At 38.4% G+C, this 25782-nt stretch overlaps 1 protein-coding gene across 7 annotated transcripts in view; it reads left to right on the top strand.

Moving 5' to 3' along the window:
- Nucleotides 1–25782, top strand: part of FOCAD (focadhesin) — a 315851-nt gene that overhangs the window by 24206 nt on the left and 265863 nt on the right. For 6 of the 7 annotated variants that reach the window (XR_010344245.1, XM_012449997.2, XM_064381096.1 and 3 more), the window contains exons 2-4: nt 6703–6791; nt 9464–9538; nt 12367–12521. Coding sequence is in view for 6 of the 7 variants with exons in the window: in XM_064381096.1 (XP_064237166.1) it covers nt 6703–6791; nt 9464–9538; nt 12367–12521 (319 nt within the window). In the remaining variant the exon portion in view is untranslated. Of the gene's footprint in view, nt 1–2045; nt 2204–6702; nt 6792–9463; nt 9539–12366; nt 12522–25782 lie in introns of those variants that run through there. The other variant, XM_064381081.1, reaches the window with a different exon arrangement.

Here is a 25782-nt window from a genome sequence, read left to right as displayed (position 1 = left end):
AACACCGCATGTTCTCACTCATAGACGGGTGTTGAACAATGGGAACACATGGACACAGGGAGGGGAGCAGTATACACTGGGGTCTGTTGGGGGGGAGTGGGGGGGACATCGGGGCGTGGGGAGTTGGGGAGAGATAGCATGGGGAGAAATGCCAGATATAGGTGAAGGGGAGGAAGGCAGCAAATCACACTGCCACGTATGCACCTATACAACGATCTTGCATGTTTTTCACATGTACCCCAAAACCTAAAATGCAATAAAAAAAAAAAAAGAATGTACTCTGGGCTGGATGTGGTGACTCACATCTGTAGTAAGCCCAGTGCTTTGCAAGGCTGGGGGTGGGGGCATCACTTGAGCCCAGGAGTCTGAGACCAACCAGCCTGAGGAACAGAGGGAGTACCCATCGCTACAAAAATAAAAAACAAACAAACAAAAAACTTTATCCAGGCATGGTGGTGTATGCCTGTAGTCCCAGCTACTTGAAAGGCTGAACATGGGAGGATCGCTTGAACCCAGGAGTTTGAGGCTGTAGTGACTTATGATTGTGTCACTGTACTCCAGCCTGAGTGACAGAGCGAGACTCTGTCTCTTAAGAAAAAAAAGTGTATTCTGTATAGCCCTGAGTTTCAGCCAGATGACTGCTCTTGAGCCCTTCCTGTATAGAAATTTGGTAGTCAATAGTGCTTGAAGTCAAATGTCTTTCTTTGTGACCATAGGACCCTCCTCTTCCTACTAACTTGTATAATCGGTTACTCTCTCTGCTGGGTTTTCATAATCATTAGATTTCCTCAAATCTTCAGATTGTGTCCTTCATTTGAGGTTTGACATTAAGTACTTTTGTGTGATATGTAGTTGTACAGTGTCCTAGAGGAACTATTGAGAAAGAAAGTTGAAAATCCAGAGTGTTTTATCTATCTACTGCTCTTTTATTAGTGAAATTTATATGATAGATTAATTTTCTTGGAAGTGTTTTTATGGGGCTGAAATACCTTGCCAGATAATGTGATAATTGCTTACATTAAACAACTGCTTTGATTCACTGGGAACTTAAAGACCTTGTTAAAAATTATCTTTCCGATTTAGATTTAGACAGACAAAAAAGGCATACTGACAGGTGGAGATAAATCTTTTAAAATCAGACACGCATTTTTGTAGCATGTGGTTTATGGATTATATTGTTACCAGTTTCCTTTTAGTAAGAATGGCATGACAAGAAGTAATATATAAATTGTTTTTCCTTAATGTATAAAATATCCAAAGGAAATTGAGTTTAAAAATAAAGTAGATTGCTGTCTAGACTGGGTGACAAAATGAACCCTGTGTCTGTCTCTTAAAAAAAAAAAAGGGCACATGCTACACTTGCCAATGCTAGTGAGCATGTGTACTCTTTTTTGAAATTCCCTAATAGGATATGATATTTTTATACCTTGAAAGGCCAATGGTTGTGATTAACCTTGAAATATAAGTCTTCAGCAAATGAAAGACACTTGAAATTTGTAGCCCAGGGATAACAAATCAAGGATGATATAAAATCCTTTGCAGCTTGGGTGGTGGTTTTTGAGAATGCTTAATGGCCATTTTTTAGGAAAGGTAAAGTTACTACAGATTTAAAAAACATATTCATCCTCTGAGGTGTCACACTGAAATTAGGGCTGTCTTTTGTAATCTTTGGTATTTGTCATCTATACTTAGGTAATTTGGATAAAAACAACACTCTTTTACCACAGTGGCCTGTCTCCTGAAAACAAGGACATCTTTTTGGATAGCTCAGCTTCTTCACTTCTATAATAAGCTATTAACTTAAGCAGCTGCTCGCCTGGTACCTAAAACCATGTTGGAATTCCAGCATTCTGGGCCTGGATCAGAGCACATAGCCCCACATCTTCTTCTGTGTAGCTATCATCATTGATAATTAAGTGATTCTATTTGGTGACATATACCTACTTCTCTGAATACTATAAAGTCAGTCTTCTGTTGAATTAGATTAGATCATCAGAAAACTCTGTACTTGAATCCCAGTAGCTGAGTTTTTTTTTTTTTTTTTTTTTGCGGAAAACATGTCACATTATGCCTGTGACTTTATCCAGGGATTACTTTAAAAAGAAGTAACATGACTAGTTGCAGTGGCTCACACCTGTAATCCCTGCACTTTGGGATCTGGGTCATCTGAGGTCAGGAGTTCGAGACCACCCTGGCCAACATGGTAAAACTCTCTAAAAATACAAAAAATTAGCTGGGCATGGTGGTGGGCACCTGTAATCCCAGTTACTCGGGAGGCTGAGGCAGGAGAATCACTTGAACCCAGAGGTGGAGGCTGCAGTGAGCTGATACCATGGCATTGCACTCCAGCTTGGGCAACAAGAGCGTAATTCCATCTTAAAAAAAATAATAATAATGCAACATTTCCTTTTGTTTTTGTTTTTGAGAATACTGCCTGGTATATCATTGTGTGTTCCATTTATAAAGCCCAATGTGAGAAATTTCCTTCAGAGTTTAAGGGCAAAAAAAATTTGTTTTCTTTGAGACAGGACATTTCTTATCTTTTAGATTATAAAAGAGGTATCATTTATTTTGTTTGTCTATTTGCCCTAGCTGCCTGGGAGCACAGGGCCAAATTTGAATGTTAATTGTAGGAATTATGTCAAATTTTGTAAACTAATTTAAAGATAGTTACATATCCTGGGAGTTAGCAAACTATGGCCCACCCACTTCTTTTTGTAAATAATGTTTTATCAGAACACAGCTATAGTCGTTGTATTTATGTATTTGCTTATTGCTACAGTGGCAGACTTGAGTAGTTGCTTTCTGGCCCTTTACAGAAAAAAGATTTCTAGTCCCGATATAAATAGTTACATGTGGGTTAGACCAAATGCAATAACACTGATTATAAAGCAGTATGATTACTGTTACATGTAGCCAGTTGGAAGAGGCTTAACAGAGATGTGCTATGAAAGGAGTTTAATATTTAAGCAGTGGCGGCATAGAAAAGACATTTTATGTGGGAGAGAAGAAATAAAATCCTGTAGGACTGTGCAGATTTTGAACGTGGGACCATTTTGGAAACTGTTTTAGCAAGATTAGAATTACAGCAGTGAAAATGAAGTTTTATGGGTAAGACTGTTGATAGGAAGGCATAAAAGCTAGGCATCAGAATTTGCATTTAATCTGACAGACAATTGCAAATCCACTATGGATTTTTCACAGGGGAGTGATGTGATGGGAACAGTATTTCAGTACAGTTTATCTAAGAGCAGTGTACGAACTCAGCATATAGAGCCCCAAGACTAAGCAATTACTGGAGTAAGCCTGGTTTGGGGAACTACGATGATGACTGTAGAACGAAGAGGAAGAGTAGCCTCTGAGATGCTGGAAAGAAGGAAGCCAGTTTTGTGGCTGACTGGATTTAGAGAGTGGTGGTGAAGGAAGTTGTGAGAGGAGAACTGGAGAAAAATGAACTGAAGTGACAGTTTTTTTGAAAGGAAATATGTGTTTTGTTTTTGACATCCCTAGTTTCTGGTGTTTTAGAGCCTACTAAGAGAAAGTATAGAAATGTTTGGAGAACTGTGCTAGATGATGGCTGATAACTGTGGCAGGCTTTGTATGGAGGGACAACAGCACAAGGCAGAGTGGCTAGGGAGTGCCTCCAGGAAAGAAGATAGCACTGGAGAAGCAGAGTGGATGGAGGAACAGGAGTCAGTGAAACAGTGTTTCCCAATGTGTATCCCAGGACAGACTGATAGTATAGATGGTTAGCAGGTATTTCCATTGTTGCACGGCCAGATAGGTTTGATAAATTCTGGGTTAAGCAAAGTTAAAAAGACTTATTGTTTTAGACCCTCTCATGTTCTTTAATAATATAGACCATTATTTATATCTCCAATAAGCTGTTTCCCTCCAAGTTTAGATTCCTGTATTTGACTTTCTATGAGACATTTCCCCTTGGGCTATCTATGAAGCATCTAAAATTTAACTGTCCAAAATGGAATTTCTTGTCTTCCTCACAAAACTTGGTTCCCCATCTCAGTTGATGGCAGCTCTGTCTTTTCTTTTCAGTAAAAAATGCCATGGTAAGAAGTAATATAAAAGTTGTATTGTTCCATGGGTAAAATGGCCAAAGGAATTGAGATTAAAAATGAAATTGCTCAGGCTGAGCATGGTGGCTCATGCCTGTAATCCCAGCACTTTGGGGGTAGATCACTTGAGGTTAGGAGTTTGAGATCAGCATGGCCAACATGGTGAAACCTGTCTCTACTAAAAATACAAAAATTAGCTGAGCATGGTGGTGGGTGCATATAATACCGGCTACTCAGAAGGCTGAGGCAGGAGAATCTTCTGAACCTGGGAGGTGAAGGTTGCAGTGAGCCGAGATTGCGTCACTGCACTCCAGTTTGACTGTATTTTTAGCAGAGACGGGGTTTCACCATGCTGGCAAGACTGGTCTCGAACTCCTGACCTCAGGTGATCTGCCTGCCTCGGCCTGCCAAGGTGCTGGGATTATAGGCATGAGCCACTGTACCTGGCCCATTCTCCTATACCCTTATCTGATCCATTAGCAGCCACATTGGCTTTTTTTTTCAAATATATCCAGAATCTGACCCCTTCGTACCTCAAGTGATTCTATTGAAATCTTACCCCCTATTTGTGCAGTAGCTTCTCATTTTACTCAGGATAATTATGTCACTCCCTCTAGTGGCCTGCAAGGCATTTTATGACCCAGCTTCTCATTGATTCTCTGACCTGATTTACCATTCTTTTCCTCCTTCACTCTGCTCCACGCACATCTCTTTGTTCTTCCTAAGACAGGGCTTAAGCAATTTATTAGTTTAGAGCTTTTCCTGTGCCTATGACACTCTTTGCCCTAGATAATCTGTTTGGTTAACCTAACTTCCTTTCCTCCTTTAAGCCTGTTCACATGCCACCCTCTCTAGAAGATACTGACCCCGACCACCATATTTAAAATACAAAGTGTGTACTTTTCCCATTTCTCATCCCCTTTATTCTGCTTTACTTTCTTTTTTTTAAAATAGCCCTTACTGTATTCTAACATATTTTATATATTATTTGTTTAAAAAATTATCTGCTGCATTCTACTAGACTGTAAGCTCCATGAATGCAGACATTTTTGCCTATTTTATTCACTGATATAACTCAAGCACCTAGAACTGTGCCAGACACACAATAGGCAACTAATAAGTGTTTGTTAAATGAGTGAATGAATCTTCAAGATGGGAATATATGTCCCCATTGAATCTTCTTTTCCCCCCATGGAGATTTTCTTTTTACCCGTGTTTCCCAGGGACACACTGTAGGAGATTCTATGTATAATGGAATTCAAAGGAGGAGAAAATTACAAGAAAGTTGTGATTGACACAATCGGGAATTAAAAAATTTTGACCTGCTTAAGCTAATAAGTAGATTTAGATAGGAAATTAGTTTGCAATCTTAGAACAAGTTGTTTCAGTGTTGTGGAATGTCAGATTTGGGGAGGAAAGTTGGACATAGATGTTGAAGAAAAAGACCAGGATAAATTACCCATTCAGGGAGTTTAGTTTTGGATAAAAGGGTGGAAAGTACAGGTTGATTATTCCTTATCTGAAATGCTTGGGACCAGAAGTGTTTTGAATTTGGATTTGGAATTTTTTTTTTTTTTAATTTTGGAATATTTGCATATGCTTTAAACGGGTTGAATATCCTAATCTGAAAATCCAAAATGCCCCAACATTTCCCTTGAGTGTCACATCAGCACTCAAAAAGTTTCAGATTTTGTGACATTTTGGATTTGGGTCGTTCAACCCTTAGTTAGAAAAGGCTGCCGGTTCATTCCAATACGCTTTGTTTTTTGAGATCAAGGGAGCTTGGTTTTTCTGCTTGCTATTTTTATAAGTTAATCTAGGGTTGTTTATTGATATAAATTTTAATTTTAATTATAATAAGTAGGTGATTTAGAGAACCCTATTTTTCATAGTAGTGTAATTTGGTAGGTTTAGTGCTTCATGGAAATGGGATAAATTAGGATCCTTAGGAAATCCTCTTATTAGTTCCATGCTTCTGCTTTACCACCTGCCCTTCCCATCCCTTTTGCTTGCTTTTCTTTTCTCTTTTATTTTCTTTTTGTGAGCCCAGTAGGAATGAGAAGTGAGATGTAAATATTAAAAGTTGGTGCTAATTGCTTGCTGTTCCTCCTTTAGGAAGCAAGCAATCTGTTTTAATGTGTGAATTTCTAGGTCTTTTCTATACTTCTTGAAAAAAGTTCGCCTAGGCTTCACACTTGTCACTAGCAGTTGGATTAGTGCTTAAATGAAAGCTTGTGCCAAAGTGAGCTGTAGTTGAAGTAATTTTATGACAGTTTGACTCTCCTTATAAGTTTTGATCCACAAAAGAATTAATTTCTGTTTCAAATGTGTGGTTGAACTTTTGGATATTTTTTTTGCATTTCCATAATGTGAATTAATTTTTTTCAGGATTAGCTCTCATGGGAAAAACCAAGAGCGGTTGGGCATTTTTAGTTTATTTATCAATCATGACATTTGAGTGCTGAATGACAATGAAGTTATGCCAAGGATTACTTTGCAGAGCCCTGTGCTTTATTTCTATTGTTGTCTTTGGAATGGATTACATTCACATTATTTGAGGAATAATTAATTGGAGCCCCAATTCAGACCAGTTGGAAGACTAACAAATATTCTTTTGTTTTGGTTACAGAAACTGCATACATACATATAAGAGAAGCAAAAATGTCAGATGATATCAGGAAAAGGTTTGAATTTCCAAATTCTCTTATCCAATCACAGGTAATTTTGTTTGTTTATTTTTGCTCATGGCAACAAATACACCTGTTCTGTGAATTGTTAACTGAACTTTATATATTTAACATTAAATTTTTATTCTACATGTAGAGATTTATATTATTTTATCAAACAACTTTTATGAGATAATTTGAAAATATATATTTCACTAAGAAAGCAAATATTTGAAATTGATCAATCTCAGCTTCTATTTATGTATCATACTTTTCTTCCTATCAATAATAAAACCTTGATTAACTAGTAGGCCTTGAGATATGTTCGTTCCTTTTTTTTTGGCCTATAATTATTGGGAACAGAGGTAAATAGTTATATGTCCACAGAGTATGAGGGATTAATATTTAATAAGATATATCTTACACATTATATAGATTTTTGTAATAATGACATTTAATAAGTAAAATATCTTGGATTAAAAAATTTGATGTGTCTACTGAAGAGATTGTGGTAACTTTAATGAGCTTTTCGATAATTAAATAGTTAAAACAAAGATGGTTTTCTGGTTAGCCTTAGCTAACTAGAAGCATTCTGGTTAAGCAAGGTATTATAATAGCTTACTGTCTTTTCTTGTGAGAGTAAAGCTAACAGACCAGCAGACACCACCTTGAAGACTTAACAACGTACGGCACCTTGGATACTTTCAACAGTTAACTTCGAAGATGCCTGCTGTGGGAATTGACTTAGCTGGGTAGTGGGGAACCCTTCCATGAGGAGTAGAACACTCCTTATGCAAGATTCCCTTCTACCTGGCTGGGTTGGAGTCATATCCTACAGGACCATGAAGAAGAAGATGAACGCTTGGAGGATACTGTTCACAGTTTTATTTTTCTGTGTCTGGGGTCTCTTTGTTAGCATAGATAATCAAGAAATACCCATCTGTGTTACTGTTAAATTAGGTGAAAAGTATATATGTATTGTTTAGTGCAGGATGTCTATTTGAATTCTGTTTTAGAACACTTAAGTAGCAATGTAGGCTGATTTATCCTTGGGTTTTGTATTTTAAAAAATCAGTTTAGGCTAGTATCTTCGATTTGTTAGAAGATGAAATGAAAAATGTATTAGAGAAATTGAACCTGGTAGAGAATGGGAATTAAGCTTCTTTTCTTTTAGTTCTTTTTCTAAATATGGACTATAGCTTTTTCTTTGTCCCTATTGTGTTTCATATTGGTTTTATTAGGTTCTTGTGTTTGTGTTCTGTACTTTGCAAATATTTCTTATTGTTCTTCTGTAACCACTGCTCAGTGTTAGCACCATATTTCATTGATTCATGCACTTTTTTTTTTTTTAAAGATTTTAACATCTTTGAAATTGGATTGCATCTAGTAATGATGGCAGTAGTTGAGATACAGTTGGTATTGCCTGCACATTTGTGAACTTGGGCATGATTTTCTACACGAGTCTAAAAGAGCTCTTGTGTGAATATAAAATCAAAATTCTAACTTAAAAGAAGCATTGTATATCACAGACTAATTGGCAGCCTTTCTTCTTTCTTAGTGGTACACAATATAATGGTGCAACTTGCAGTTCATGATCAGTTACATTCAATGAAGTATAGCATATTTTGTAAAACAGGAGCTCAACTTATCCATGGGCACTCAGTTCTTGTTACTATTCCTTTTACTAGGAGATAAGAGACAGTAAGTTGGACTAAACTTAATATTCATGTAAATGAATGACTTTTATTGCAAAACTGAGACCACAAGCGCTGTGGTCTTAAATCAGTTCCAACGTGTGAAATTTGAAGAGAAAAATGAGGAAGGAGTGGGTGCTGTGTTTTTATTTGAGCTTTTCTGGAGACTTTGGAAGACTGACAGCTATTCACAGCTATACCATAATTTGGTCCCAAGTGCAGGATGGACAGTTGTTGCAGTAGTGAAGTTTTCCCAACCCATACACAGAATGGGTATGATTGTTGCTAGCCTATTGACTCTAAGGCAGTAGTACTGGCTAGTGCTGAAGAACTAGGGCACTAAAGTTGAAGTAGTAGGAGGTAATGATATTTATGTCTTTATGTAACCAGCACTCCTGTAAAAGTCTCGAATTTAATTTTGGGTTTTTTTGACTAAAACAGGATATGGGAAAATTTTAGAGATTTATGAGAATGAAAGCTTACATTTAAATTGAATTTAAGGACTGAAACCTATGAAAAAAATGATAAAGAAATCAAAATTATATGACCTAGAGGAAGGAGAAGGGTGGTGGTGGAGGGAAGCCCTCCCTTTTGATTCACATCTTTGCGGGCTATAGTCATAAAGATGAGTTTCTTCATCTTCGTTAATGGTGTAGTGAAGCGTGATGGATTTCATTTCAATGCAAAGATGATTTAAAAAACGATGGGGTTTCTCATTCATGGTTTAATGGAGTTATCTTCTGATACTGACAGCAATTTTAACCAAACGTCTGGCAGTTTTCTTAACTTCTAGGAACTATAGTTGCTTATTGGTAACCTGGGATAGCTATGCCTACCTTGAGGGCTATTCTAAAGATTAGAAATTATGTATGTGGAGTGCTTAATTCGATGCCTTCTACATAGCACATACTTAATAAATGAAAATTTTATTTATTCCCAATTGACTACCTGGCATACTCATATCAACTAGTATTGATATTTGGAAAGAACTTCTAAGGGACTGTGTTCATTAATTTTACTTGTTTTTTAGGCTGTGGGTCATCTTCTTGCTGCAGTCCTAAAGGAAAATGGTTTTTCAGAAAAGATTCACCAATCTACAGATCAGGTCTGTGTTTAACTTTATGGTTTAATTCTCTTCAGATAAGATACCTACTAGCTGGATCACATATGCACCTGTCTTGTTTCCCTGATAGTTCAGATCATAGTAGAAATGTTTTTGAATTGTGAGAACTTCATTGCCCTTTTTGTTTCTTTGCCTTGTTTTTAATGTATAGCATTTAAAAAGTTTTAAATTTATGAAAACACACTCTAGGAGTGAGACATGGAGGGATGGAGAGGAGTATTCTTATAACTATTGATGAAAAATAATATGGGTGGAATGAGAGAAGGCATGCTTTAGAGAAGATTGATAGTTACCTCTGAGGGAATCATTTTGGTTAATGAAGAGAAGGAACAGAGTGGCCCTGTTTGGATGTAGATTTCTCATGCTTCAGCTCAGCCCCAGTTGTGAGTTCTTAGCTGGAAAGGTCATACATTGACAATCAAAGCTGAAAAATTCCATCCTAACACAAATAGCAGGTGAGTGCTCAGAGTTGAAGCAATGCCAGCTTACTGAGATATACCACTTGGGACTTGGTTGATCAGTGTTGTGTATTTTGACTTGCTAGTTGGGAAACTCTTCTTAGGAGAGGTGTTCTCAAGTGTCCTCTATGGGGAACATAAGTGATGGAAATAAGATTCTTTTTTTTTCCACAGGAGAAATAAATTGATTTTCTTTTTCTCACATTCTTTTTGATTAGCTGCTCCAAGTTACATTTCTTTATCGCTTCCGCAGACATATTGAAGTAAATGTAGAACAAACTTCACTAACTGGCATTTGTCTGGTATTTGTATGTAGTCATATAAATTAGGTTTTCTGAGAACTCTGACCCTAATCCTGTCTGTAATAACATTGTGTACTTTGAAAAGATCTAGTGGTTTTACTTAAACTGCCAGGATTTATTGAATGTCAAATCCCTGTAACTGTTTCCTCTTCTACTAAAAATGAAACTGTAACTGTTTCCTCTTCTACCAGTATTACCTGAAGCAGCAGTTTATTTATTCATTTGTTTTGTTTTTCCGGCGTAGTAATAGAGTAATGACATTTAGAGCCTTTTGATATTGTCAATATAGCTGAATACAATGTCCTTCTGAATAAAAGGTGAAGTGGAATTTAAGTATTTCCTTCCTGTAGTGACTATTAACTGTATTGTTATTTTAATAGTGGGATGCTAAGATTGAAAAGATTCTCTGCCAGCTACAGAGGGAAAGTGGGTATGAAATGATGTTGATTTTCTTTACTTTTCTTTTCTTTTTTTGAGACAGAGTCTGGCTCTGTCACCCAACCTGGAGTGAGTGACACGATCTCAGCTCACTGCAATTTCTGTCTTCCAGGTTCAAGCAATTCTCATGTCTCAGCCTCCCGAGGAGCTGGGATTACAGGCATGCATCACTATGCCCAGCTAATTTTGTGTATTTTTAGTAGAGATGGGGTTGTACCATGTTGGCCAGGCTGGTCTCAAACTTCCAACCTTATTTGGAAATCCCAAACTGTTGGAATTACAGGCATGAGCCACAGCACCTGGCCTTGATTTTCCTTCTTTTATTAATAGTTATTCTTTGGGGGCCAGGGAATTAATTTTTCCAAAATTATGTATTTCCCTAATAAGTTGTATCAGGAAAAAGGAAAAATCACTTCATTATTTGTTCTTTTTTTTTTTTTTTAAATACAATTGTGTGTAAGTGTAAATGGACTTTATTCACAATACAGTCATATATAGGTTTATTGTTAGCAGTAAACCTTTTTGGTGATCCTGGGTTCCTGAGAAAATTATAAAAGCTAGAACCCCTGCTTTGATAGATTTTTCCAAAATGAAAACTTATATTTACTTATATGTCCTTTTCATGCTTTTCTATCAATAAAGACAGATTCACAGTGTGAGGGGGAAAACGTCAGTTTCTTTCTTGGGCAAAATAGTTTTCCTAGGCTTTTTTTGGGGGGGTAGCTATGTGATGAGCAGCTTGCTGGTGGCCTGTCCTACTTCTCTCTCTTTCTTTTTTTTTTTTTTTTTTAACTTGAGATGGAGTCTTGTTCTGTTGCCTAGGCTGGAGTGCAGTGGCATAGTCTCGGCTTACTGCAACTTCTGCCTCCCAGGTTCAAGCAATTCTCCTGCCTCAACCTCCTGAGTAGCTGGGATTATAGGCTACCATGCCCAGCTACTTTTTGCATATTTAGTAGAGACAGGTTTTCACCATGTTGACTGTTGGCCAGGCTGGTTTTGAACTACTGACCTTGTGATCTACTCACCTCGGCCTCCTAAAGTGCTGGGATTACAGGAATGAACCACCGCGCCTGACCTTTCTCTCTTTTCTATCTGGGCGCACATTAGACTTCAACAAATTGTGGCAGGGGCATTGTGGGTGGTGGTGAAGTGCATGTAGGCCATAGAGGTTGGTAGTAGGAGAGCAGGAACATTTTCTGAAAATAGCTGTTATTGCCATTGAAGACTAGTAGCATAGATAGTATTTGGACTTCAACTTAGACTAACTGATAAACCGATGCTATTAGTGTCTGCTTAAATTATTTGGTTATAGCAACGTGCTAGAGCCAAGTGTTAGCTTTACTGTGTGGCTTGAACTCAGGTCATACCTCTACCTGCAGCCAGCCTTGTTTTACAGCCACGATACCAGGTGAGAGAGAGTTGCTATATCAAAACACATCCATTACCTCTCTTGGAAGATTGACTTCATATTATTCTAGGAACAGAGTAATAAGAGCATCATCTTTATATAGGAAAGCTAGCCTACTGTGAACAGATTACACATTGATGAATGACCAAAGGTGTGTGTTTGCTGCTCATCAGAATTGTCTTGTAATCACTGGTTTGGTTTCAGACTCCTGCTTTGAACTTACTCTGGGAAAAGTGCTGTAGTGACGATGTAGTGGTTCGAACAGCCTGCTGTGAAGGCCTCGTGGCACTTGTTGCTCAGGATCATGCAGAGTTCAGCTATGTTCTCAATGGGATACTCAACCTGATTCCATCAACCAGGTACTTTTTCCTCAGTATTTGGTCAGTTAATGATTTAAGCTTTTAGGGAAAAAAAATTCAGTAAATCCCTATTAAGGGTCAACATTGATCCTACTTGCCAGTGGTTTTTCTTGCTCTTAAAATGTCATGCAGTTGCTATGTTATTATGAAAAGATCATGCTAATTTAAACCCTGCAGTTTTGGAATTTGTGGTCATTTGCTGTTTTTAAGTTTTGGGGCTCTACTTAAATTTGTCATTGTTCTTTTTAAGAAGAAAATAGCTAAATAGTTTATAGTTCAAAAATGCAATGCAGATTCCTGACTTATTTTCAGAAAGAAGGGTATCCATAAGCAATGCTTCTTTCACAATGGTATAGTTTATAAATTGTAGTGAGTGGCATTCATTGGCCAGCCGTTGGCATTAGTGTATTAGAAAATAATGGCACTTATTTCTCAAATATTTTGTGGTTTAGTGTTGTCTTTTCCCTGGTTATTCCAAGTTAATAATGTTTTGTTCTTTGAATTTGTTTGGTATGACCATATTTAGTCCATTTACAGACTGAGGTAATGGAATAACAAGGAATAAGAGGACACTATATCAGGGATCCAATATTGTCAAACAGGACCATATTTGAACCAGTAAGCTTCTGTTATAGAATACTCCCTGAAAAGGAGATGTTACTCTTTGCTTCAAGAAATCGTCTTGAGCTACATGTTCTAATGTTTGCCTACTTCAAATCATTTGGGCTTGCCCCTTTCCCTCACCTCTCACAAGCCTCCTTCCTCCTTTGTGGAGCTACTTTTGTTGTTGTTGTTGTTGTTGTTGTTGTTGTTGTTGTTGAGACAGAGCAGTCTTGCTCAGTTGCCCAGGCTGGAGTACAGTGGTGCGATCTTGGCTCACTGCAACCATCACCTCCCGGGTTCAAGCAATTCTCTGCCTCAGCCTTCTGAGTAGCTGGGATTATAGACATCTCCTGCCATGCCCACCTAATTTTATTTTTGTATTTTTAGTAGAGACGGGGTTTCACTATCTTGGCCAGGCTGGTCTTGAATTCCTTACCTCATGATCTACCTGCCTTAGCCTCCCAAAGTTTCCAGTGGTTTTTATTCATCTTTATTATAGTATCATCAGGGCTGAGTACTTAATTTTTTTTTTCCCTGTCTTCAGTGGAGATGGAGTACAGCTGTAATCACAATTTGTGGAAAGATGCCTGGCATGGTGGCTCATGCCTGTAATCCTAGCACTTTGGGAGGCTGAGGCAGGTGGATCACCTGAGGTCAGGAGCTCGAGACTAGCCTGGCCAACATGGTAAAACTGCGTCTCTACTGAAAATACAAAAATTAGCCAACGTGGTGACATGTGCCTGTAGTCCCAGCTACTTGGGAGGCTGAGGCACAAGAATCACTTGAACCCAGGAGGTGGAGGTTCCAGTGAGTTGAGATTGTGCCACTGTACTCCAGCCTGGGTGACAGAGTGAAACTCCATCTCAACAACAACAATTATTTGTGGAAAGATTCCTGGGCTTGAAGTTGTTTGAGCTAAACAACCCTAGCCTTTTAACCTTTCTTTATAAATCTTTCCTGTTTCCTTAGATCCTTTCTTTGTGTTTTTTTGGCACCTTGGTGTTAATTAATTCCCTCCCCTCCCCTCCTCACCTCTCCCCTCCCCTCCCCTCCCCTCCCCTCCCCTTCTCTCACCTCCCCTCTCCTCCCCCTCTCTTTCCTTTCCTTTTTCTCCTCCTCCCTCCCTCCCTTACTCTTGTTGTGCTGCCCAGGCATTATTATAGCTCACCGAATCCTCAAACTCCTGGGCTCAAGTAGTTCTCCCGCCTCAGCCTCCTAAGTAGCTGGGACTACAGATGTGTGCCAGCATGCCTTGCTTGATTTTTCTTTCCCTTTTGCAGTTATGGTTGCAAAAGGAAAAGCCCTTCCCAAAGTAGATCCAGTCTTCTGTTCAAGTTATGTTTCTCCGCATGAACGCTCTTCCTTAGACATTACAACTGTTCAGTCTTCCTGAGCCTTTGTGTGTACTCCACCGTTGTTGTTAATGGTAGCCTTAGTTATTTTTAAATTTAAAAATGTGATTTTTGGGCTGGGCACGGTGGCTTACACTTGTAATCCCAACACTTTGGAAGGCTGAGGCGGTGGATCACCTGAGGTCAGGAGTTCGAGACTATCCTGACCAACATGGTGAAACCGTATCTCTACTGAAAATACAAAAGTTAGTTAGGTGTGGTGACGCATGCCTGTAGTCTCAGCTACTTGGGAGGTTGAAACAGGAGAATTGCTTGAACCTGGGAGATAGAGGTTGCAGCAAGCTAAGATTGTGCCACTGTAGTCCAGCGTGGGGAACAGAGCGACACTCAGTCTCAATAAAGAAAAGAAAATGTGTTTTTTAAAAAAATAAATAATACATTCATGTTGGAGATTTGAGGCAAAGCCTCTGTCCTATCCCTGTATCTGTGTGTTTTTTTCTCCTCATGGAGGACAAACTGCTAGTAGGTCTTAGAATATTCTATGCAACATATGATAGAAAATTTGTATGTATGTGTATTTAAATATATATTTTCCTCACTTAACAAACAGAAATAGTAACCTGTTATATAGTATTCTTTATTTGCATTTTCAGTGAAAAAATGTATCTTGGAGCTTGTATTAGGCTCTTCTTGCATTGCTATAAAGAAATACCTAAGGCCAGTTAATTTATAAAGAAAATTGATTCATTTTGGCTCATGGTTCTACAGGCTGTACAGGAAGCATCGTGCCAGTATCTGCTTCTGGCAAGGGCTTCAGGAAGCTTACAGTCATCGTGGAAGGCAAAGGGTGAGCAGGCACATCACATGGTAGAAGCCAGGAGCAAGAGAGAGAGGGGGAGGTCCAAGATGTTTTTAAACAACGAGAACACTCATGAACTAACTGAGCAAGAACTCACTTATCACCAAGGAAGTGATACTAAACCATTCATAAGGGATCTGCCACCATGATTCAGTCACCTCCTACCAGGCCTCATCTCCAACATTGGGAATCATATGTCAACATAAGATTTGGAGGAGACAAACATCCAAACCATTCAGAGCTCATTCTGTAAAACATATAAAGAGCTTTCTATTTTTTTTCTAGCTGAATAATATTCCATTGTGTGGATGAGCCATAATTTATCAATTTCCTATTATTTCTAATCTTTTTTTTTTTTTTTTTTTGAGACTGAGTCTTGCTCTGTTGCCAGGCTGGAGTGCAGTGGCATGATCTTGGGTCACTGCAACCTCTGCCTCCCAGGTTCAAGCAGTTCTCCTGCCTCAGCCTCCTGAGTAGCTGGGACTACAGGTGCACGCCACCGTGCCCGGCTAATTTTTGTATTTTTAGTAGAGATGGAGCATCACCATGTTGGCCAGGATGATCTCCATCTCTTGACCTTGTGATCCTCCCACCTCCACTTCTCAAAGTGCTGGGATTACAGGTGTGAGCCCCTCTAGCCTGGCCCTAATCTTTTACAATTGATAGTGCTTCTGTTATTAATCTTATACATGTAGGTGACCATAAATAGGTTCTTTGGCTATTTGGCAAACATATGGAAGAAAGCCTTGAATTTTATAGTAAGCAAATACAGGAATTTTAACAATGGAAGGATGCTGGACATTAAAAAAAAATTCTTATCTCAAAATGTTCATATTCTCTAAATTGTCATTCACAGGGAGATATAGACAGAATAGATGCTGAAGTTAACCAATTTGACTTTTGAATCAATTTGATCATCAAATATATAAATGCTAAGTTTTCCTTATTATTGCCATTGGAGAGAATGATTATTTGTATGTTAGAACACATAATTTTCTTCATTGCTTTATTTCAAGTAGCAGAACTTCGTGGTGTGTAGTGATTATGAAGACTATACTTTGTACTGTTTATGTTTACCAAAAAAAACCCCAACAAAATGAGAATCAATTTTAAGAAACAAGCTAATTAAGAACAGGAGACTCAGACAGTCTCTTCCTCCTCCAAAATGAACCTCAGGGAATCATCTGAGACAGAAAACCATCTGTGTCTTTGGGATCTAAAGACAGGAATGGGCCAGGCGTGGTGGCTTATGCCTGTAATCCCAACACTTTGGGAGCCTGAGGGGGGCGCACTGCTTGAGGCCAGGAGTTGAAGAGCAGCAAGGCCAACAAGTTATAACCCCATCTCTAATAAAAATACAAAAAAATTAGCCGAGTGTGGTGGCACGTGCCTGGAGTCCCAGCTACTCAGGAGGCTGAGGCAGGAGAATCGCTTAAACCCAGAGGCAGAGGTTGCAGTGAGCCAAGATCACACTACTGCACTCCAGCCTGGACAACAAAATGAGACTCGATCTCAATCAGTCAATCACTCAATCCATCCATCACTCAATCAATCAATCAATGTAGGAATGACTTTGGATAAGACACTTTGGGCCTTCAGTTTCCATTATTTAAATTTCTACTTGTCTCTGACTTCTTAAATTAGAGGTTTATTGGTATCTAGAGGCACCTTGGGAACTGAGATATGCCATAATTGCTTATCTTTGATTTAGAAAAATAATTTTAAAACTTTATCTTTCCATCTTGTTTATTTATCTTCTATGATACTATCCTTCAGGAACTAAGAAAGAGAGAAGAGGGTGGATAGAAAAAGCCAATAGTGAGAAGCAGCCTTCTATAAAATAGATATTTAGAGAATGTAGCTTGTTGAGTTTTCTCAGCATTTAGAGCATATTTTGAAAGCGTGAAAGAAAGATGGAAGGAAAAGTAGATGAGCCCATCTCTTTCAGCCTTACAACTTGCTCCTTTGTCCTTTGCAAGTCTAGTCTATAAGGTTCCATTGGAACACCTATGGAAGCCCCCCTTCCACCTGAAGCCCAGCCCACAATTTGAGAAACAGTAGCTTAGAGTGGATTACATGGTATAGTCTAACTTTGAAAAAGACTTGACACTGCAATGCTCTGGTTGTCTAAACTTCAGGGAGTGGCTGGGAAAGGGTCTGGCTCTGCTTGAGAGACTGTTCTTTTCAAAGGAATAGTTTGATGTCCTAGAGTGTTCTTTGTTCAAAGCTGAGGCAACATGAAACAATTGTAAACTAGTTTTTATTGCTTCTGTAAACAAAGAAATGGATTTAAGAGGTCTAAAATGTTCTTTTAATCAGTAAGGAAATTTGAAAAAAAATTATTCCCTAGGGAGGGTGAAGGAAAGAAGGGGACCACAAAAGAAACACAGTAAGGAAGTCATTCTCACCAGTTGAATGTGAATTTTGAAATGAAATGAAACTGAACATAAAGTAAAAGATATATAGTAGCATATAGTTTTCTAGACATTTCAGGAATTGTTTGTTTTGAGTTTAGATTGTTTTTGGTTTTGTTGATTTTGGTTTTTACATTGACTGTATCCTGGAATAAAAAGTCCCAAAGCAGGGAATTTTCCATTTTTCTTTCCTTAGAATTTTTTTTCCCTTAACTGTGCTGGCTTCTAGAAGGCTCATGCAACCATTGTTACAGTTGCTTAGTAACAGGATTATGAATAAAAAATCTTGCTCTCCTGGAGAACCAGGTATTCAGTTTTGATATTGAGGTGTCATGACAGCCTGTAATTTCAGCTCAGCTGCTTCCCTCATTCCTTGTCTTAATATACTTGGTAGGAAGGTTATATGCTGGATAAACTAGGCTAGAACTTGATTTGTATGCCTTTTGTGCTTTTAAACAGGGAAGGGACCTGCCATCGAGGTATTTGGGAATATAAAGTGTATTAAACTGTGAGAAATTAAAGTGTATTTTCTGAGACTTCTAAAGTCTACCTTTTAATGAAATTTAGCATAGGATATTAAAAATTCTTATATTGGGTCCTAAGTAAAGCTGTTGGATTCAGTGAGTCTTTGATCATGGGTTGATGAAGGTTCAGTAGTTAAAAATGATTCTGAGAACCATTTGTAGTTAAGATTTAGGTTGATTTATGGATAAAATTCTTGTCTCTCAGGGCCTTCTCTTTTATTGATGATCCTGTTTCTTGGGAAACTTTATTGCTTTGTTATGTTGGAAATGGCTGGCAACTGTATTCATATCTTGTATTATTGAAGCTTTTCTGTATTATTTAGCTTCTTTCTTTTTATTTTATTTGGCAGGAGAAGAAGAAACAAAGAAGGATGCCTTTATGAGGTTTCCTCCAAGGTTTAGGGAAGACAATACACTTTAATCTGCAGCTGGGGTATCAGAGTATTACTACCTGAATCTGATGTGGTTTCAAGGTTTATATTGATATTGATATTATGGCTTATTTAAATGTTATTAGAGAGTGACAGAATTGCTAGACCATGGCTGTTTTCCCGTTTTTGTCTTTTAAATATTCCTTTTAAGCTTATTTGCTTGTTTCTAGATGTTCTCCTTCCTTTTGTTCCCCAATCCTTTTTTTTGCCCTTGAAAATTCCAGAATTTCTCTCGACTTTCAGCTCCTAACCAGGAAAGTGGTTCCAGCCACTTTTCTGATCTAGGACATTCTGCCCTATTTCTTTTTAAGTTAGTTGATTTAATCATGTATTTATGCTAAGATGTTTCTAGGTGATTTACGAACAGTGGCTACTGAACACATGTTACTTTTATAATGGAAAAATGCTTCAGAAGAAATAAGGCCATTTTTGGTACATAGAAGGCAAATGAGTGCATAGAACTTTGTAAAGCGAAAGCTCAGTAACGTTAAATTTCTTAGATTTTATTTTAAAGAAGCATTTTTTTTGGGGGGGTCATTCATTTAAGCATGGTTTTCTTAAAACTATTTTCTCCTTGTCTTCTTGTCTCTGTTTATCTCTCTTATATAGTTTTGTAATGAATTTAGACAATAATTTGATTATTTCTCTAGTGTTTATTACTCTCTTGATTGCTGATGACTTACTATGCTTAAGGCTGGTGAATTACCTTGTTCTTCTGAAATCCTTTCCAGTTAAAAAGCAACTTGCCACATTTGTTCCCATGACACCTAGCGATGCATCCCTCTTTGGAAGTTATGTCATTCTCTTTAACCCAAACCCTTCTAATTCTACCCCTTGTCAAATATGGGTACATCCTTGTAATGTTTGGTATATTTTGAAAGCAAAGAACCAAGCATTATTTGTACCCTTTCAGAAAGAGACCCAGCATACATGAGCAGTGTTTAGTGTTGTAATGAAATAATTTCCAAACAAAAAGAACCTGATACATGTTATTCGTATGCACAGTAGTAATCATGCCATGTTAACTAGCAAAAAGCAATCTGCTTGAGTATTTTTTAGTTAGTATAGTAGGTAGAGCTTGACTAAAAATTAAATTTTTTTTTTGTATCTTCAACATCATAACTGACCTATACTCCCTTTCATTACAGGCTAAGTATCCCCTATCTGAAATACTTGGGACTAGAAGTGTTTCAGATTTTGTGTTTTTTGGATTTTGGGATATTTGCATATATATAATGAGGTATCTTGGATTGACCCAAGTCTAAATATAAAATTCATTTATATTTCATGCACACCTTATACACATAGCCTGAAGGTAATTTTGTACAATATTTTAAATAATTTTGTGCATGAAGCAAAGTTTTAATTGTCTTTTGGCTGTAGCCTGTCACATGACTTCAGGGTGGCATTTTCAACTATGGTGTCACATCAGTGCTCACAAAATTTAGGATTTTGGAGCATTTAGGATTTTGGATTTTTGGATTAGGGATGCTCAACCTGTATGAGATCTGGGTCTTGGCTCTTATGCCCAGTGAAAATTGTGGCACTTTTTTGCATTGTCTCTTGCTACTGTGCTTGTGGCTCAGTTTTGAAGTTTCCTTTGCTCTCTTTAAGGGTTCTTAAGTAAATTCAGCTTTTCCTGGCACCTGCCCAAGAAAGGATTTATTCCAGCTGATCTTTATTGTAGGCTTCTGGCAGTAGTTTCCTGAGTGTATTAGGTCCCTTTGGGCTACCAGTTACAGAAATCTACTTGAACTAGTGAGAGTAAAAATGGATTAAGTTTTTTGATAAAGGAGTATCTATCTTATAGGACCCAAGAATAAATATGCACCTAGGCCTCAGAAACAAATGGGATATAGACTGTGTGTTTCATTCTTCTTTCTTCCTGCAGACTTTCTCTGCCTCCTAGTTCACAGGGCACCAGCTGCTCCTGGCTTAACATCTCTTATATATGAGGCAGCCAGACTGAGATTGGAATTTCCTGGCCACAATTACAAATTTTCAATGGTAGGACCTGGAGCTGGATCAGCCAGCTCTGCCAAGTGTTAGTTTCCTAGAGCTATTTTATCGAATGATGATAAACTTGATGGCTTAGGACAACATAAATTCATTCTTTCATGATTTCATGAGCCTTGCAGCCCAAAACCAAGGTGTCAGCAGAATTGATTCCTTCTGGAGGCTCTATGGGGGAAATCTGTTCTGTGCCTCTCTGCTAGCTTCTGGTGGCTGCTGGAAACCTTTGGCATTCCTTGCCTTTTGGCCTTGTAGCCTCAGTCCCTGCCTCTATATTCTTATGGCTGACTTATCTGTGTATCTCTGTGTCTCAAGTACGATATCCCTGTACTTTGTCTATAAGGATTCCAGTTACTGGATTTACCGCCCACCTAGGATGATCTCATTCCAAGATACTTAATTTAATTATATCTGCGGCCAGGTGCAGTGGCTCACACCTGTAATCCCAGCACTTTGGGAGGCTGAGGCGGGCAGATTACGAGGTCAGGAGTCTGAGACCAGCCTGATCAACATGGTGAAACCCCATCTCTACTAAAAATACAAAAATTAGCTGGGCGTGGTGGCAGTCACCTGTAATCCCAGCTACTCAGGAGGCTGAGGCAGGAGGTGGAGGTTGCAGTGAGCTGAGATAGCGCCATTGCATTCCAGCCTGGGCAACAAGAGTGAAACTTCGTCTCAAAAAAAAAAAAAAAAAAAAAACAAAACTATATCTGCAAAGACCCTATTTTCATATAGGGTCACATTTATAGGTACTGGGGGTTGAGATTTAGATGTATCTTCTCAGGGGGACACAATTTAACTCTCCACTGACTGGTCTTCATTGTGCGAGCATATGTGTGCAAGGATCAGTTATACAGTAAGCATATGAATGCAGAGGGAGTGGTAATTTCCAAAACAGAGAGGAGACTTGCTGAGAAATGCTGAGTGTATGATGAACTATATTGTTTGCCAAGAACAGTGGCAAGGAAAACCTAGTCATCCCTCTCTGCCAAGTGGAAAACTGCTTGGGGCATTCTAAAGTAGCAAAACAGTATATATATATATCATATACTGGTTAAAACAATTCTTTAAGCACAGGTTACGTGACCCTGCCCCTGTGGCTCCCTCGTGGAGAATTCTTTCTAGTTTGTCTTTGATCAGTGGTAAGCAGGCACCAGCTGCCTACCTAGTTCATCTTGGGTCTATGAGAAAACACAGAACACCTGTTTGTTAATAATAATCACCTGCTCAGAGAGAATAACTACCTGGGTCAGAATCTTCTCGGGGCCTTCAGCCCAGAAAGTTGTCAGGCCCTGAAGCTCTCAGCTCTGAAGACTGTTGGCCCCCGGATAGTCTCACTTTGCTGTTCTCTCTGGATGTCTGCTTCTCAGTGCCTTCAGTGCCACCTGGGTGGGGGTCTCTACGGCCAAGCTGGTCTTGGTAGAGGTTAAAATACTGTTCCTGAGGAGTCCTCTGCGCTGGGACTGAATTTGGAGGAGAGCCACATGGAAATAGGTATTTCTCAGCCATTTATCTCTAATTTTGAAACATAATTGTGCTTAAATACAAGTGACTAATACTAGATCTATGTTGCTCAGACAGGGATAGAAGGAGGAGAGATAGAGTGAATGGAGAATCAGTGTCAAATATAATTGTTAAATTGTGATGGTGGGATACTGCCTTGACTCCCCCTAACCCCCGGAATGTTTTCTTTAAATTATAAATTATCTGTCTAAACAGCAGTAATAATAGAAACAACTGCTGCTTTGTTTTCTAGGGGGAGGGCATTAAGGAAGGAAACTAGACTTTCTTGAATATAAACTATGTGCCCTGCCTTGTGCTTTACCTAAAATTCCCCACTTAATTCTCAAAACAATCCTGGGGGTTTGGGAGAGACTTTTTCTTAGGGGGGGTTGTGTTCTTTTCTCAGGAGGACATAATATCTGATCGTCTACATTTTTGGTGATGTTAGCAGCTGTTGATGCTCAATGACTAGATCTATTCATTATGGGTTTCAAAATAGTGTCATTCTATTATTTTTTTTCCTTATTACCTGAAATACTGCTATAAAGAGAATCTTCCCCATATCCACTGTTTGGTCACCCAGAGGTATAATTTATATAGGAAAGGCAGAATAAATGTGTAATTCTTTTATTTACTAAATTCCAAAATAATGATTTTTTTAAAGGATCTTTTCAGTGGTGACCAGTTACATTTTTTTATTATAATGAGCTTATGGATTTAAACATACTTGATGTATTTCAGTCCTCTTTTCCTCTATTTTTAAGGCTATTTTGGATCCACTCTTTAGAGTCAACTTGACAGAAGAGGGGGGAATTTACAAAGTTTTAAAAATGTTAATGCTATTCAGTGATTTTTTTCATCTATAACAAGTGAGTTAAAATGGAGGGGAGTAAAGAAAACGGCATCTTCCAAATAGGACTTCTTGCCCTGGTCTTTTATTAAGTCACAGGAACCATCTAGTATTCCTAAGAATCTCTTAGGAATTAATTTGCAGGGTGGTAGAGTTAGCTATGTAATAGGCAGTTTTCATAGCAGTTAAATCTCTGCATACATCTGAATATTTCTCCTGTTATTCCATCAGGAATCTTAAGTTGGTTTTAATGTTGTAGGAATATAGATTAAGATAAGTTAAATGAAAAAAAAAAAAAACCCAAAACATAACAAAAAACTACTTTTATTTCTGGCCAAGCTGAGTGGCTCGAGCCTGTAATTCCAGCATTAGGGAGGCCAAGGCAGGCAGATCACCTGAGGTCAGGAGTTTGAGACCAGTCTAGCCAACATGGCAAAACCCCATCTCTACTAAAAATACAAATAAAATTAGCTGGCCATGTTGGGGCACTCCTGTAATCCCAGCTACTGGGGAGGCTGAGGCAGGAGAATCTTTTGAACCTAGGAGGTGAAGGTTGCAGTAAGCCAAAATCATACTACTGTACTCTAGCCTGGGTGACAGAGCAAGACTCCCTCTTCAAAACGAAAAAATGACTTCATTTCCTCAATAGAATTGTTTCATTGCTTGATAATATAAGGATATTACATTAATTTCATCTTCTCAGTATTTACAGTTACCCTGTTTGCTAAATGTGTGATCCCTGCAATAAAAGGCCTTTTAGGAACATAAACAATAATAGCATTCCTATTATTTAGTAAAAAACTAAATAATGAATTTTGATGTTAGAGATCAGATGTACACTAATTTCAATGTGCATATATGAAGTCATATAATTACAGAACTAGAAATACCTTCAGGTTACCCTTGGAGCCAAGCAAGATAGTACTTCAGCTGTAACCATCAATCTATTAATTAAACATATGTATATTTTTTTTGAGATGGAGATTTACTCTTGTTGCCCAGGCTGGAGCGCAATGGCTCGATCTCAGCTCACGGAGATCTTGGGTCACTGCAACCTCTGCCTCCCGGGTTCCAGTGATTCTCCTGCCTCAGCCTTCCGAGTAGCTGGGATTACAGGCACTCACCACCATGCCTGGCAAATTTTGTATTTTTAGTAGAGACAGGGTTTCACCATGTTAATCAGGCTGGTCTCCAGCTCCCGACCTCAGGTGATTTGCCTGCCTTGGCCTCCCAAAGTGCTAGGATTACAGGTGTGAGCCACCATGCCTGACTAATTAAACATATTTAGTGACTATACTTATTTAATTTTTTTTTAAAGTTCTGGTGTACATGTGCAGGATGTGTACGTGTTACATAGGTAAACATGTGCCATGCTGCTTTGCTGTACCTGTCAACCCATCACCTAGGTATTAAGCCCAGCATGCATTAACTCTTTTTCCTAATGCTCTCCTGAGTATATTTATTATCTCTTGTATTTCTGTGCTAGGTGCTTTGATATGGTGAGGAATGCAGACATAGTTGTTGCACCCATGATGGTTTTGTTTAGATGGAGAGATTGCCACAATTGTGTAGTTACATATTAAACTACACTCAAAGTACACAGTGTTGGGAATGCCTTTAATATGAAGATTTGACTTAGTCATGGTAAAAGAAGGCTTTCCTGAGGAAGTGACACCTAAGAGGAGACTAAGGAGTGAATAAAGGTTGTCTAATCAAATAGGAGAGGGTAGAACTTGCCAGTTATAGGAAATAGCATGTGCCAAGTTCCTGTTATGGGAAGGAGGTTGGCTGTTAGGAAGGCCTGAAAGAATGCTAAGAGCAAGGGTAGAGTGGTATTAAATGTGGCTGGGAAGGTAGGTGGGCGTCAGACAGGGCAGGGCATCATGGACAGTCTTGATGATTTGGGTTTTTATTCTGGATGCAGAGGGAATGTATTGAAGTATTTTATCTAGTGGGTGTTAGTGATTCCACAAAAGGCCATTTGGGCTGCAGTATGAAGATTAAAATGGAAAGTATTGGGTTTGGGGTAGGCATCTAGATTGGTTACCCAGAGATTAGGTGGCTGTTGCAGTAGTCGAGTGAGAGGTGATGGTTGCTTTCACAGAGATGGGGGAAGTAGAAGGATTTGTGAGATATTTAAGGGATGAAGCATTCGTGGTATACTGAATATGTAGATGACTGAGAGGGACATGTCAGATGTCACTCCTTGATTTCTAGCTCTCTTTATATTTGATAGGGAATATTAGAAGACTAGGTGCATGGGAGAGAGCATGAGTTCAATTTTGGACGTGTTGAATACGAGGCGCAATTCAGATGCTGAAGTGGAAATGTCTAGTAGGCAGCTGGATATGCCTTTTTTTGTTGATATCCCCTGAACACATTATAGTATGAATAAGTTAGACATAATATCTAATCAGCTCTTTTTTGCCCTGAATAAAGTCTTTACCTTGATTTGTTAATTGACTCTTCTGAGTACCTGTGTACTTCAGAGTCATACAGCCTGTTTGTCTAAAGTCTAATTCCAGTTTCTAAAAATGTTCCTCAGAAATCTGCCTTTTCAAATTAAATGACATGTTTTTGTGTCTATGCTAAACTGTGACTGAATACAGATCCTAAGACATAGTGGTTATTTCATTGTTTATTTCAGTTTCTTTTCGTACTGTCTATCCAGGAGATCAGGTTTAATTTTTCATTCAGAAAGTCCATTCTTGC

This window comes from Aotus nancymaae, unplaced genomic scaffold, assembly GCF_030222135.1.
Source record: "Aotus nancymaae isolate 86718 unplaced genomic scaffold, 86718_ANA_hifiasm-v0.15.2.pri h1tg000003l, whole genome shotgun sequence".
NCBI classification, from domain to species: Eukaryota; Metazoa; Chordata; class Mammalia; order Primates; family Aotidae; genus Aotus; species Aotus nancymaae.
This window is presented reverse-complemented; position numbering and strand designations above follow the sequence as displayed.